General features: G+C 29.2%; 2 protein-coding genes across 2 annotated transcripts in view; both read left to right on the top strand.

Moving 5' to 3' along the window:
• The window catches only part of LOC145330771 (uncharacterized), an 81,822-nt gene extending 66,589 nt beyond the window's left edge, over nucleotides 1–15,233 (top strand). The window contains exons 19-22 of the mRNA XM_080175436.1: nucleotides 10,506–10,552; nucleotides 12,361–12,425; nucleotides 13,288–13,344; nucleotides 13,425–15,233. Coding sequence (XP_080031562.1) covers nucleotides 10,506–10,552; nucleotides 12,361–12,425; nucleotides 13,288–13,333 — 158 coding nt within the window. The 3' untranslated portion in view covers nucleotides 13,334–13,344; nucleotides 13,425–15,233. The remainder of the gene's footprint in view (nucleotides 1–10,505; nucleotides 10,553–12,360; nucleotides 12,426–13,287; nucleotides 13,345–13,424) is intronic.
• Nucleotides 4,573–6,532, top strand: LOC145329931 (uncharacterized). Its single transcript, XM_080174401.1, has 3 exons — nucleotides 4,573–5,174; nucleotides 5,424–5,513; nucleotides 5,687–6,532. The coding sequence occupies exons 1-3, from the start codon at nucleotides 4,714–4,716 to the stop codon at nucleotides 6,219–6,221; spliced, it is 1,086 nt and encodes a 361-aa protein (XP_080030527.1). The 5' UTR covers nucleotides 4,573–4,713; the 3' UTR covers nucleotides 6,222–6,532.
• Nucleotides 15,234–15,484: the final 251 nt, after the last annotated feature.

Genomic DNA, 15,484 nt, shown 5'->3' with positions numbered 1-15,484 from the left:
ATTCAATCTTTGGTAACTAGTAACTATTTCAAGAAGAAAGGGTGTAGATTAATTTATCCATCATTGTTCTATCAATTCTTCTAGAATGTTTTTTATTCTTTCATACTTTTGTATTATTTATGTTGTAAGGATAAAATTAGCAATATTGGTTGTAATTATCTGCTTGCATTGGTTCACTAATTTTCTTACAATAAAAGAGAAAAGAAAAAGAGTTATTTTACCAACTTAGATTATTATAGATTAAGGGGCAGGTAGTTATTTCTATATATTTTTTTCAAGAAACTTCATTTATTTTTGAAAACTGTTTCTCTTCTTGTCGAACATTAACAAAATCTTTCTTTTTTATTGGTGAATATTAAAAAATCGGACATTTTGAACACATGGGCTTTCAAGAAGTTAGAGAGACATATAACAGCAGTATTACATTCAAAATTGTCATAAACAAATTTAAACTAATTCATTACTCATGTAAGATCATGAATTCCATAAATTGTCAAATATTGGTGCCATTGAAAAGCTTTTCTATTACTGGACAAACAACCTCTTGGATATTGCATTTTTAAATCTTGCTCAAAGAGTTTATTTTTCCTTGCAGTAAAAAAATTTACTGTTAATTTCAGCTAATATGTTGGCTTGTTTTGGCTATTTACTAAATGATGTACACCTATTCCCGATTCTAATCCAAGGTGTTGTATTTTCCTGTCTCTTTTGCATGCCTTGGTATTCTTCTAAATACTCTCAACTGCCATGGAATGTCTGACACGGTGTTTATTCGTTGCAGGCAATGTTGAAACACACTTAAGAAATTACCCCTTTCCAATATTTTTACCCCTCTCCCCCTAAATAAAAAAAGCTCTGAAGTTCTTGATGTATAGAATAACTTTTTATCAATGATCTATAAAAGTGATAAACATCCATTTCTTTTAAAGCACCTCTAAATGCCAATTTTACTATTTTCTTGATTGACTGTACTGCCTGAACAAATCAGGAACCTCGAATAATTGTATTCTCGTGGAGAAGAACATCCAATGTTGTGAAGGAAAAGGGAAAAATAGCAACATACACAAGAGCAAAAAGAAATAACTTTGGATAGGGGTGGGGGGATGTGGTTGTGGTTAGACATGTTCAATAACAAGGGGGAATGGATAATTTTAGCTCAGGTGAGATGTGGTTCCTATAGCTATCATAACTACAGCATAACAGTGGAATTTTGGTTGACCTAGGTGGAAGATGACTGTTGCAACAAGAAATCAAATCCAAAGGAACCAAAATAAGATCTCTGTTCTGTTCTGCTTATCATACATCCCCCCCTCTCTCTATTTATTCTACTCTACTCTGTGCCCGAAAATCTCCATTTATATCTCAGTACCGAATTTATTTCAATTGAACACCTACCCACATTGTGTGCCAATCTATTCAATAACTTTATATTTAGTATCATTTATTTATAATGTGTTTTTCACTGTGAAAGTTAATGTACATTCAACATAAAAAGTCAAATAGTATTTTTCAATATTAAAATTAAAAAAGATATATTTATTTATAACTTTTATTTACTAAGTATATTTGCGATTACTTTTATTTAATAGATTCTTCCAATTTTTAACATTTACAAAAAGGCCTGCTTTATTGCTTCAAGATCCATGACAGATCTTTATAGGAAATAAATGTCTATAAATGAGCTCAAATTTTCCAAGGAATAATCGTTTAAAACTCATAGTGCCCCCTTAATCCATAATAAACTCTCATTGCCCAACACAATAAGACCCATTATTTACTTTATTAAAATGAAATTAATTTTTTTCATTTCATGTTGCTATTTACATTATATTGATGTATTTAATTTATAATCACAAAAAAGAAAATTAAAATTTATAATATAATAAATTTAAGAAAACTCTGTTTTAAAAGAATTCGATTGTGGCGACACTTCCTGTGTGTTCAAATATTGAAACTAAAATTTTAATCATAATAACCCTTTGGTGATGGTAAACTGAAAAAAATATAATTGAAGAAATCTTAAAATCATTTAAATTATCAAATATTCACTACTTTTTTTTAGATAGTAATGGCGGGGGCGGAAAATTGATTTATTGAGAAATAGATAAATAGATATATACTTATAGAACACTAGCCAATAGCGAGATATAGTTATATCGAGCCAACTCTAGTTTGTTTATATTTGCATGAAAAATTATAGCATAATATAAGAATATTCTATAAATATTCATACATCAAGATTATGTTAGTTGCAAAGGGGTATTGGTTCTTCTTCTATTGATTGGTTATTTATTATATATTATATATCTTTTCTATTATTATCTAAAGGGATGAGACAATTGACTATAGATTGATTTACAACCCCAATCATAATAAACAAAATCAAATGTTGGCGGAAATTTGACACTGCTGGTTTGTACCAATCCACTAGGATTTGATAAAACTCCCAACAAAGAATTTTAAGAAGACTTAAAAAAATTAATGTATAATTGTTTATTCTTACCCAACTTATCAACTTCATCTATATTTCATTTAAAAACATTTTTCTCATAAGAAAGGAATTAACATCTAACCTAAATATCAAAAAGTTTTGTTACACCTTGATTAAAATATAGAAAAACTGTTTTTACTTGGTGTTAGGTTAGAGTTGAGTGTAGAAATGTTTTTCTTACTTATCTAAAAAGAAATCTAAATGAGACAGCTTTTATCCTCATCTAATATTAATTGTACATTTAGTATTTTTGTGTTTTTTCTTTTTCCTTTTTTATTTGGAGCGCAATACTCTATAAGTAGGGTTAATTGTAATGACGTCATTTCATCACCAAAGTTTTGCAATAACATTTTCTTATTAATTGGTTTAACAACTTTGGGGACTTTTATTGAATTTTGATGGGTTGGTTTATTAAATTGAGTGTCCAAACGTTTCAACCGTTAATTTTGATCTACAAAAGGGGTTATTTTAAGTTTCATCATCTGGATCCACATCAATTTATCGGCCATTGTCTTTTCTCTTTAGATCCCTGACTTCGTTGCTTCTGGTGTTTTATTTAATACTAGCGGCTTCGCCCCTAGCCTCTAGGTACTTTGCCCCAAGAGGGGATAAAAAAAATTTGGGTGAAATACGTAAAAGGACCAAGGAAATCCCCTACAATAAAAAATAAAATAAATAAATGGGGGGGGGGGGATTTTTTGTTTTTGGGGGATTGGGGGTGTCTGACCCCCCAACAAAATAGCCTAAAACCACCACAGGACCAGTAGATATATTCCTTGAAGAGTAGAATCCGATCGGTTCAGTGGTTACCGAGATCTCAAGGGACGGACGGACGGACAGACAGACAGACGGATAGACAGACAGACATCGTTCTACTTTGTATTATAGATGGTCAAAACTTTGGAAAAAATAGAATATACCTATTATATTAAATAGGCAATTACAATAACATTTTTCTTTATCTCTCTCCTTTTAGTATATCTTTATATTTTCTCTTTGATGCCTTTCTTTTATCTCCTTCAATCTAGATATTGTAATATTTATATGCTTCGCTATTAGTGTACACAACTATCCTTGCTTCCTCAATGACTATGAGTGTCTCTTACTCACTGATTAGATTTTTTTCGATAAATGAGTTACATACAAATACATCTTACTATATAGTTTCTAAATTTATTCATTATTGGTTCATGTTTCATATTTGTGTGAATGTGCTTTTGAGATAATTATAACTGTAAGAAAAATAAAATATGTCACAACATCCATATAAAAATTTTCCAAAAGGTTTTAATACTTTCCTTTAGATGAAAGTAACATTTTTTCTATTCCATACACATTCCAAGTGCTGTTAAACTAAATATAAAATAACCATTATCATATATTTCTTATCGTCATAATTGAATATATTGACATTTAAAGCCATTAATATTATTATTAGATTAACAATTAAATTTAAGTTAAGGTTTTATTTTTTTTATTCTCTAAGATAATTTTTAATATTTTAGTTACCAAAACTTTACAAGGCAAAGTTTTAGAAATATTCCCAAAAAACCTAATCTGCAAACAAGAACCAATATTGAAATTCTCCACATACTTACAAACTAACTATGCAAAAACTTTTTACTCAAATCTTTGATGTTTAATGTGATGGAATAAGTGTGCATTTTGTATCAAAATCAATTTTATATTAGATACAAATACTTTGAAAAACCAAATAAACATCATAAGTTAATACATTACAAATATTATAACTAAAATCATAAAAATTAATTTTTAAAAAATATTGGTTTATGAAACTATCTTTTGTTAAAAGGTTAGTATTTAACACTTAATTGTTAATGGGTTTGTCTAGAATAAAAATTTTTAAAAGATACTCTTCAACTTTGTTTTTCTCTTTTTTTGCAATATATATTTATGGGCATGTATTTTTTATCTTATTTGTGCAGTATTACTAACTTCAAGATACTATTCTTTGACTTTTTGTTGTTGAATATGCATTACAACACAATATACACACATTCACATAAATATTATGCGAATCCATCAGACTAGATTATGCAAATTTATATGGTTTCAGATTAAAACAAAGTTTCAGACTATTTTCTGTAGATGAAAGTAGAGATAAAATTAAGTTAGTGTATTTTTTTCCGTCACTGTAATGAAACAGAGTTTATATTATATATATTTGACAGTGGAGTCAGCTGCAAAACTAACCTCTTGTCATGGAGCCAGACAATGAAGGTTCACAATATTGTTTAGTCAAGAAGAATAGTCATAAAGGAAAGGAAGTTGCTGTAGGAACTGAACCAAACACTAAACAAAATAATGACTCCATTATCAATATTGAAGAAGATGACACAATTGTCAATGATGCACAAAAGATTGCTGTCCAAAATAGCTCAACTCCAAAATTTAACCTAATCCAATCTGCAAACAATGAACCCATCAGCCTTAGGCGAAATAGTTCTGTCAAGGATAAGAAAGATCACAGAAGGGTGACACACCAGCCAACATTAGAGAGAAAAAGTTCTCTGTCACCAACCCAAGCATATCTTAGTGATACTGCAGATCAGTATAACTCTATTGGTAAGAAAAGATGTAGAATGGTGAGAGGAAAAAGTATAGCTGTACCCATAACTACAACTCCCCAACAATGTCAGCTTGCAAGCAAGGATGATTTTAGGTAATAATTTTTTTTTCATTACATTTATACCTTTTTTTATAATTACCATATAAAATAATTTTGGGGTTGTGGATTTTTTACCTAGACAACTCCCTTGGCTGTTTTAGGGGGGTGTATCAGGGGGGTATAAATTCTTCACCATTGATATAGAGAGTGATGGGAAATGGACATGGACTCCTGGGAGGGTGTATCCACCCTCCTTGATTTTGCCTTCAATATAATAAATTTTGATGAATTACACATTTTCAGGGTAAGCTATACAAGTTTAAGAAGTGAAGATAGTTCTTTAGTGCCTGATGCACATGTTAAAGAACAGAGACGACTTGAAAAAATGTTTAGGTAATCTTTAATTATTTTATCTTTAGATAGCAAAAAAACATTTACTTACTTTCTTTGATAGAATGTTAAAAAACTTGATGTTTCATTATCTATTGCAAACAAATTTTGATTTTCTTTTGAGTTTAATTACTAAAACTAAGTTACAATAAAAAGATTTTATATTTGCTTTTTAGAGAGATCCAAAGAAGAGTCCACAGTCCAGAAAATTCATGCAGTTCCGGATTTTTATCTCCAAATGATACAGTGCCTGATACTCATAGATCTGGCGCTAGAAGATCATATCCAATTGAAAATTCCTCCAGTTTAGGCAGACAGGATCAGGAAGAGAATAAGAAAACCGGATCAGGCTATTCTATTTACTATGCATTACCAATCACAAGAAATGATGGAGTAGGAAGAAATCGATCTGTATCAATATCTCCAATGTTGTATTCAGACATATCAAGTTACTTAGAGGGTAGAACTTTAATACACAGCAGGAGAGCTTCCTTTGCTTCACCGGCAAGAGGGGGAAGAGCATCAGTAGATTCAAGAATATATTCCAGAAGATCTTCCAACGCAACAAGTGTAGTTGATCATCATGTTCACAGAGGCAGCAGACCAAGACTCTCCAAGATTGGGAAGAGCGTGTCTCTGAATCCAAGATTTTCATCCGATGTTGAAAGTTTTGATCCCCTGCTGAATTCTTCAAGGAAAACTTGGATATGAATGCATTTATATTAATCTAACTTTGATTATGTTTGTATGCATTGTAAATTTATTGTTTTGTTTTATTTTCTAAATTTAAATATTTTTTTTATTTTGCAAGTAAAACTTTAGAATGAATCTTATTCATAATGTATAAGAATTTTTTCAGCATAATCCTTAGAATTAATATAAAAAAAACTTGGGAATATCAAGAACAATCTTATACAGAGTTGCAAGTAGTTACCTAGATAATGGAGTAGATGTGCTTAGTGTAGCAGGAATACAATCAACCCTACCCCGTCCTAATTCGTTGCCTTTAGAATATACTTCAGGAAGGCATATCCAAATATTATTTTACTCTGATACTGGAATACACAATGTATCTTTACAATTTTAGTAGAAAACCTACTCCATAATTTAAAACATCTGTGTGTATGTTTGTAAAAAACGAAAGGAATAACATGATTTTCTAAGCAGCTATTTAATATAAACAACAAAAACTTTTTGGTGAATATTTGCTGTACCAATTATATACCCATTATATAATTTTCCTGTCTTTCTGTTTGTCTGTCATGCTAAATATAGGTTTTTTTTTATGGTATTCTATACAATTTTTCTTCAATTTTCGCCTAAATATTTTTCTCACTTTGCTGTTTGACAATAAATGATTTAGTTCTACTTTGATACTTTCAAATATTGTCATCCTTGTTTATATTACAAAAGATTTGTTTCTCAAAGCACAGATTTTTCCAATACATCGAACAAATTACACTATTCAATTACTATGAACTGAACATTGCTAAAACTATTTACATTTCATGGATGAAAATTTGGATGTAAGTCTGCAACTATCTTAGAATTACGTCTGAAGCTACATCCCAAAGAGGAGAAAAAGAGACAGAGAGCGACCATCATAGGAAATTTTAAACAATACTATGGAGAAAATTAAACAAATTAATAAAATTCATCTGACAGAAATCAATTAAGATCAATTTAACAAAATCAATAAATCAACTAAATTATTCCTTTTATGCTATTTTTGAAAAGAATTCCAGAAAACTTTAAATGTTGCAGTTGCTTTAAATTAACAATTCTTTCAATTCTTATCAGGCTAACCAATTTTAATTCCATTCTATAAGGTATTTCAATCTATTTAATACTCATCTATGAAAGAAAACCGATTTAGTCTCCAGCAAATATTCTACATAAAAGAAATGACGTTTTTCAGTAATGGATTTGAAACCATTTATAAAGATTGAACAAGGACCACGTTAGTTCTGAGCAGTGCCGCAATAACAAAATTGTGGGTGTTTGATAGTAACTTTTTATGGAAACCTAGAGATTGAAAAAGAGAGATTATTTAATGAAAGATAGATCTTTTCTGATATTTATCAATTGATTAATTAATAATAAAGGTGTGTTCTTGAGACTCTATGTTAGACTATAGTTTTAGAGACATTTTGCTGCCAAAATGAGAAAATGAATTTTCTTGGTAAATTGAATCAATTTTGATGTAATAGAATTGAAACTTGTCAACTCCAAATGGTAATCTCACATAAACTTTTATAACATGTGCTTATTATCTTGATGGGCTAAAGGCCTCAAGGCATATTTGCTTTTCTTAAATTATCTCGGTTGATAAAGCATATTTGGTGCAAAAATACCCTTGAATTTTGAAGTTAAAAAAACATGTGTAATTTTTTAATTTAAGTACCTGAAAAATAATTAATATAATCAATTAACAATTACTTGTTTTTTGTGGGAATCCACTTTGCATGAGAAAAAACATGGGTTTTTATTTGAAGACAAACTATTTTGCTTTAACTTTATGTTTGTACATTGTACAAAATTTCTTGTGTATCAACTTTTTTCAGCAACATCAAAGAGAGATTTATTGGTGATTCAAATTTATTCAGAGTTAACTTTTACTAAGCTATATTTAATCATTTCACTATAAAGGAAACTTTTAATTTTTTTATATAATAAATTCAAATACAATTGTCAAAGGTTTTAAAATGAAAAAGTTTTCAAAAATTGCATTTAGACCAAAAATAAAGAACATTGAAAAAAGTAGGTTTTTTTTTGGCTTATTTTAGGTTAGGTTTGGTTAAGTAAAGTTTAAAACAGCCCCGCCGAGGTAGCATCCCGCAGGGAAAAGATTTTATTGGGGTGATCATGAAATAGGTGTAAATTACTTTTGCTTTTCTAACCTAACTAAAAAAAGTTCTAAAAATTTCTCAAAAAGTTTAGTTTTATATCTAGAATATTAGAAACATATTACAAAGATTAAAAATCTTTTTTTTTTAAATCTCCTGGTAATTTAAAGAATTTTGTCTGCAGTGAGTAGCGGTGCCTTAACCTTTATCCTGTTGGCCGCGTCTCTAGTAACTATGTCCTTCCTCATGTCACCGGTTATTGAGAGAGTATTTGGTACGTTCATTAAACCTTGTAGCTGTCTATCTATAGTGCCTTAACAAAATAGGGATAGATGTCACTGCTTTAGATCTACCTATTCTATTGACGTTAAGAAATACTCCATAACTTATCTCTTTCCCTATACTATGACGTCAATAGAATATGTTGTCCAAAAGCTGTGACATCCCCATTTTCATAGGGCACTAAAAACAACTGCTTGAACCTTCCATATATCATATATAGTGTAACTTATTATCTCTCATATTGAGTAAAGAGGTCACAAGCTCTGTCTTTTGTGTTTAAATCGAAAAAGCATTGCTTTTTTAATTAAGGAAGCATTATATTGGTCATTGACTATAGCGTAACAGGAGCAGTTATGAATATAAGAAGTGCAGCTAACATTTTAACATCTTAAAAATTAACAAAAACAAATTTAGTAAATTTCTTTAACCTAGGTACTTTTCACCGTCTTAAGTTTAAAATTTGATACAGATAAGGTTACATCGATAATGCTTTTTAGCAATGTATGTACAATGCATCAAATGTAAAAAACCTGATATTTTCTCTTTTTCCCCCATGATATATGATCTTAATTTTATTGGTATATATGTTAGGGATATATCTATGATAAAATTTATCTTGTATGTAAATATATATCATATTTAATAACATATGATATAGTACTGAAGTTTATTTGTATCCTATACTTTTAGGTATTTGGTATAACTAATCTTTACATATGCTACTTACTTTTTCTTTAATACAATTTAGATCAATGTCTGTTTGTCCGTCCATATGGATTAAACATAAAATCTCGCTAATATGAATATCTAAACCGATTGGGAACTACTTATGATTATGATATGGTTTTAGGCTATTTTCTCGAGAGGTGGGATATAAATAATTGCCTCACCCTTCCACCATAATTTTAGACCATTCTTCTTAATGCAATTACTATTTATAATGACATTGGTTAGTAATGTCTACATTATTTCCAGGGTGAGAGGGCAGGGGGTTAGGGTTGCTATCTACTTTGCAAAAGAATAATAATAATGACCTTCCCCCCTTTTAGTCTCCTCCACAAAAATTATTTTTTGCTTTAAAATATAATTTAAAATGTAGGAAAGGGGGTTACTAGCCCCCTTTGCGGGCAGTCATACAATGGCTTGTTTGAAAAATGCAAATATGACTTAAACAAAGCATTAAAACTATTAACGAATGAAAACTAAAATGTTTAAATATTTATTCATTCTTAGATAAGAATATCCTTATAAAAATGTAAAAAATACATTTTAAATATATAGAATTCCTAACATTGTAATCTGAAGCATTTTAAAATATAAGGTTTAATATTATAAAAATGTGTTCATAAAATTTAAAATTGTTGAAATTCCACCTGATACGATTATGTAGGGTTTATGCATGGTACATACATACAGAATTTTTAACAAATCTAATAAAAAACAAGGTTAACTATCATGGCCTTGATTAAATCATGAATTATAAGTGAGAACAGTAAAAACGTAATTAAATGTAAAAATAAGTACTTATATGATTATGTTATTTTTGTACGTTTACATTAAGTATAATGTAAGTGTATGTATGTATCACTAATTGTTAAAGTTTTACATCGGTTCTAGAGTCTTTTTTTGGAACAGTTCATGGTAAAAATGTTCCTAGATTCAAATATCTCCAAAAATCTATGAACTTTAAAGGCTGCTAGAATTGGAAATCATTCAATTTTGACGAAAATATGACTATTGTATTTAAAACTAATGTTTAACTGTCGTGTTTAATATAAGTATTTTGATTTTATGGGTCTGTCTTGTAGGCTAACCTAGACAATTAGGTATAAAAATAATGACTATCGAACTGATCCTTTTATTTTAGTTCAGGACAAGTTGAACAATACTCCCGCTGATTACAACTTTTCTGATGTAAGTTTCTTTACTCTTTTTTTAGCTGAGAAGCTACTCTACAATTTACTTTATATGGGCTAGGCTGATATCCATGACACTCTTACGTCAATCCCATTTATGATAACTAAGGGGAGCCAAATATCTTCTTTTCTGTCCAAACACCCGGGGTATTTTAATTAACACCCTACAGATAACCAACTCTTTGATTGCACGACCTTTGTCTGGAAGTCTTAACTATGAGTTGTGCCTGATATGGGCTAAAGTATTCTCCTACCATAACTATTAATTTCGCGAACCCGACATATCAGCTGTAGGAACCATTCTTAACGTCTTTAGTTAGTTCGCATTTTCAAGCCGAGATTCGAACCTGTGCTCCCCAACAACGAGCGGGTGTGCTACATATTTTAAGCTATAGGTTGAATCGTTTGAACACACAAACTAATTAACCAACCAAGTTTTTAACCCAATGAATAAGGAAAAGTTACTATAAACTTTTTACTAGTGTAATTAACAGTCCAATGTCCCCTCCCTCCATAAATATATCCAACAGCCTACCCATACTTCTAAATATTTTTGTCCTTGTTTATATCTTTGCTGTGTGATAGAAAATAGAGATATTTAATAAAATCCTTTAGTTTGCTTTTTGAAATAGTAATTCCTACGACGATTAGTCTCATTGTAAGCGAAACATTTCTATAACTAAATCTAATTTTGTTAAAATTAAAATAAAGAGTTTGATTGTCAAGATTTTATTATAAATGTGAGGTCATTATTGTTTGGAGAACTGATCTATAGTATAGATGTATATACAGATAAATACCTCCCTTCCTTTTTCAAAGACCTCTTTCGTCTGCTTCTGAATTATTTTCTGCTACTTGGCTGTTTTAATATAAGCGACACCTTTGCTTGATTTTCAATGACCCAATAGAAAGGTTGCACAAGGCGGAGGCGGTTGCGATGGGGAGATACAGTTATTTTCTCCCTTTCTACCTCTAGTGTCTCCAGTGTCATCCGCATTTATTCTTTTAATTTGGCTTACATGATAAAAAATTAATGCTGTTACTTTTTTTTCTACAATTTTTGTCTTACCTAAATGTTTACACTTTACTTTAATTTGACGTCAACAAATATGAACCTTTTTATCTGCTTTGAAGTTTTTATTTTAAAATGTGAAGAGTTAAATTCTTTTCAATTAAATGTTAGGAGAGTAACAAACTATTTCAATTTGAATTTACAATATGATGTTTTAAGCTTTTTTTTAAATTTGAATAATAATTTTAAGCATTTAAAAAGCATTTTGAATTACGGCCTATATACAATGAAATTGCCCTAATTATGCTTTATGATTTGTTATCGAAGCAAGCTAAACTATTTGTTTCTAGGTCCTAAAATGTAAAAGAGATTAATTAGAGATTTTTTTACATGGGAAATTTTCATCTCTTAAATTAAGGGATATATGGCTTAATCTCAAATTTTAATAAAGATTCTGCTGACTATTGAGCATACTTTCTTATACTCAAGTAGTCCGTCGGTCTACATGTAATGCTCTTAGGGGTATATATTAATTTTCTATATAGTTGTATAGTTCAACTTAGATGGAATAAAAGATTTTCAAGTCTGCGCCTTTCTGGGGGCGTCGATACAACCTAAACCACATCTACTATAAGGTCCATGATCTAGTTTAAAAAAAGGGAAATAATAGGGGGCAGATTCAAATGTAATCAATTTTACTAAGTGTTTCCCCCAAACAACAGATGAAAATCATGTTGAGATTTTGTGATTTTTTCATTTTGATAAATATTTTGACAGATTTTTGTTGTTTTTAGTATGACTACATGAACTACACTGGGATGAAGCTTCACCATGGTTATCCTATCAGATTGGACACAAGGTAAACAGTTAAAACATTAATGGATGGTTGAAGGTTGTATTTTTTTTTGGGGGGGGGGGGATACCCATGATGTTTAACAAAATTACCCTTTCTGTATATTAAAATTGAGAGGTTATAACTCTGTTGCTTGGACCAACATTCAATATTGAAATAAAAGTCATCAAAGTTTTTAATTCAACTAATTATAAACGTGTTTATAAAACAATACAATTTAAAGTCAAATGTTCTGTCCCTCCCTGATGAAGTAACAAAGTAACACTTTTCTTCTTTTCATCTTTTTTCATTTGAATTTAAGAAAAATATGAAAGAAATAAAAATTCTACAAAAAATGAACTCTGATGTACCTTTATAATTGTTTAAAATTGTCTATTTATGTTTTTTAAAATTAAGAATTAAGAATAGCGGTTTAAAGAAACACAATATCTTATTTATTGGCTTAAAACCTTTTATTTACTTTGATTTTTTTTATAATATCTTGATTGGTTGGTTAAAAATAGCAGTGTCCAAACTATTCTAGCAAATTTAATCTGAAGAAGGTTATATTGAAGAATATATGATTTTATCTTGTATTGTCTTAACTAGGGTTGGGCAGGATACTTTTTTGGCTGGATACCGGATACTGGATATCCGGTATCCGGATAGTTTCAATATCCGGCTGGATATCTGGCCAACGCTCGATATCCGACAAATTACCAGATATTCGGCAGTAAAAATCAGCCGGATATCCGGTATCCGGATAGTTTCAATATCCGGTAACCGGCCGGATATCGAAAATGGCCAGATATACAGCCTAACCGGATATCCGGCCCAACCCTAGTCTTAGCCCTTAATATCCCTGAGTATAACCCAATATTTTGTTAAGGTCAAATGAAACGTCAAGAGATAGTGGATATTTTGACTCTGGATAACAATACAACAAGAGATAGTGGATATTTAGACTCTGGATAACAATACAACAAGAGATAGTGGATATTTAGACTCTGGATAACAATACAACAAAAATAATCATTAAAACTTTATTTAATACATAACAAATAATGATAAAACTTGTTATAGGCAAAAGTACCTCGATATTTAATACATAAAAATAAAGGAACAAATAAGTAAAGAACGTGATTATTAAGATTGTTAAAAACTGCAAAATATTATTTTACATTTCAATACCAACGTCTTTGTTGAAAAAAATAATACAAACTTTACCTATAACAACTTTTAGCATTATATAAAACTCTCCAATAAAAGTTTTAAAAACCTAAGAAGTTTAAATTTGTATTGGAACATTTAAAGTTTAATAAAACATTTAAATTGAAAATTTAAATTTGAACAAAGTTATTTGAAATGAGAAAAAACATATTTAAAACTCAATAGACTGTTTTAATTAAAGTTTAAAGTTTATACTTTTATCTAAAGTTAACAAAATAAATTTCTAACAAAACAAATGCAAACAAGAATAAAATTATTTGTTCCATAGCAGCTTTATACAAAGTGAAACTAAATTTCTGATAACTATATTTGATATCAAAACTTGGAATCAAAAATATTTCTGCATTTTATACAAATTAATATCAGACTGAATCAGTAAGTATGATGCACAAAATTCTTTCAGGTCAAACAATAAGAAATGTCGTTTCCAGTATGACTTCGAAAACGGTGGATTAGAACCGATTCTCAGTCATAATGAAAAATTATGTATGGCATCGTATTTAATCTAGTTTTCTATGAATATAAAAATGTACAATCATTAGAATAAAACCAGTTTTTTTAGTCCGTGCATTCGGCATCTCGGGGCTAAAAAAGCTGGTTTTAATCTTATGTACATTTTTATATCCGTAGAAAGTTGTTTATAATACGATGCGATCAATAACATTCTGTAATTATTTATTCATAAAAAAAAGTTTTATTTCAAAACAGTAAAAAATTACATTTTAGATGATATATCTTTTTGTTATTTGTTTAGTTTAGTAAAATAAAACAAGATATAATATGATTGTTAGAAATATTCAGTTTTCAGCTTAAAATAAAGTAAAAATTTCAAATCTCAAAAAAGTGTTTCGAAAAACTCTGATAAAATAAGTAGATTGTTATGTTTTAAACCTGAAAACTGAATTTTAAATGATATTAGTGATAGTTTGAATATATATGGTTGTGACTATATTGATCTCTATAATATACATTTTTTAAAAGCAGCTTTAACTTTACAACTTTCAAAGAAAAATTTATTAATAAAATCTTCTATTATGCTTTTTAAGATCTTATCTTTTTTTCACAAAAATTGCTGTTTTTTATTAACATTATAATATAATGATTTAAGTTATTAGGTTACTATTGAAAATACTAAAAATGTTTAATTACCTCAATTTTTGAAAAATTGAAAACAATGCAATAATAATATTTCTTAGTATCGCCTCGAAACCGATTAACATCCGGTGGATTATAACCGGTTCCCTGCCATACAGAAAAATTATGTCTAGCATCGTATTATATCCCGTTTTCTACGGCATCTCGGGACTAAAAAAATGGTTTTAATCCAATAATTAAATATTTTTATATTCGCGGAAATCTGTTTATAATAATATGCTAGAAATGATTATTAGTATATTTATGTGTACATAGATGGTTGGAAAGGGACCAAAATGATTCAAACAATAATTTATATATATATATTTCAACTATTATAGCTAAAAGGATTAAATACAATATTATTTAGTATATTTCAAATATCCTTATTTCCTAAATAATCTTTCATTGCTTCCTCTGTCACTTTAATATTTCCACATGGAATTAATAAATATCAAAGTATGCAAAAAATATTTTAAATTTGAACAGGAATATTTTAGCTGCCAATGACCAATCCCTTGAAAATTGTACACAATATTATATTTCTGTCAGTGCCATAGTTTTGAGATATCTTCAAAGTTTTCTACAAATATTTCTTCTTATAATTACTTTTTCTTATACAACCATGGGATTCTTCGCCCCTAGCCTTCTGGAGGAGCTTTACCTTACTCAGGAACCGGTTCAAACACCCCACACAAATATATTGATAAAAGGGTAGAAAT

This window comes from Acartia tonsa, chromosome 10 (genome assembly GCF_053477335.1).
Source record: "Acartia tonsa isolate MP-2025a chromosome 10, ASM5347733v1, whole genome shotgun sequence".
Classification (NCBI taxonomy): domain Eukaryota; kingdom Metazoa; phylum Arthropoda; class Copepoda; order Calanoida; family Acartiidae; genus Acartia; species Acartia tonsa.
The sequence above is the reverse complement of the archived record's forward strand: the minus strand, read 5'-3'. Positions and strand labels throughout refer to the sequence as shown.

Excerpts from the sequence above, each read along its gene's own strand:
- LOC145329931 (XM_080174401.1), top strand. The coding sequence starts at position 4,714 with ATGGAGCCAGACAATGAAGGTTCACAATATTGTTTAGTCAAGAAGAAT. Across the intron at positions 5,175-5,423 it reads GCAAGCAAGGATGATTTTAG|GGTAAGCTATACAAGTTTAA; the intron begins GTAATAATTTTT and ends ACACATTTTCAG. Across the intron at positions 5,514-5,686 it reads CGACTTGAAAAAATGTTTAG|AGAGATCCAAAGAAGAGTCC; the intron begins GTAATCTTTAAT and ends TTTGCTTTTTAG.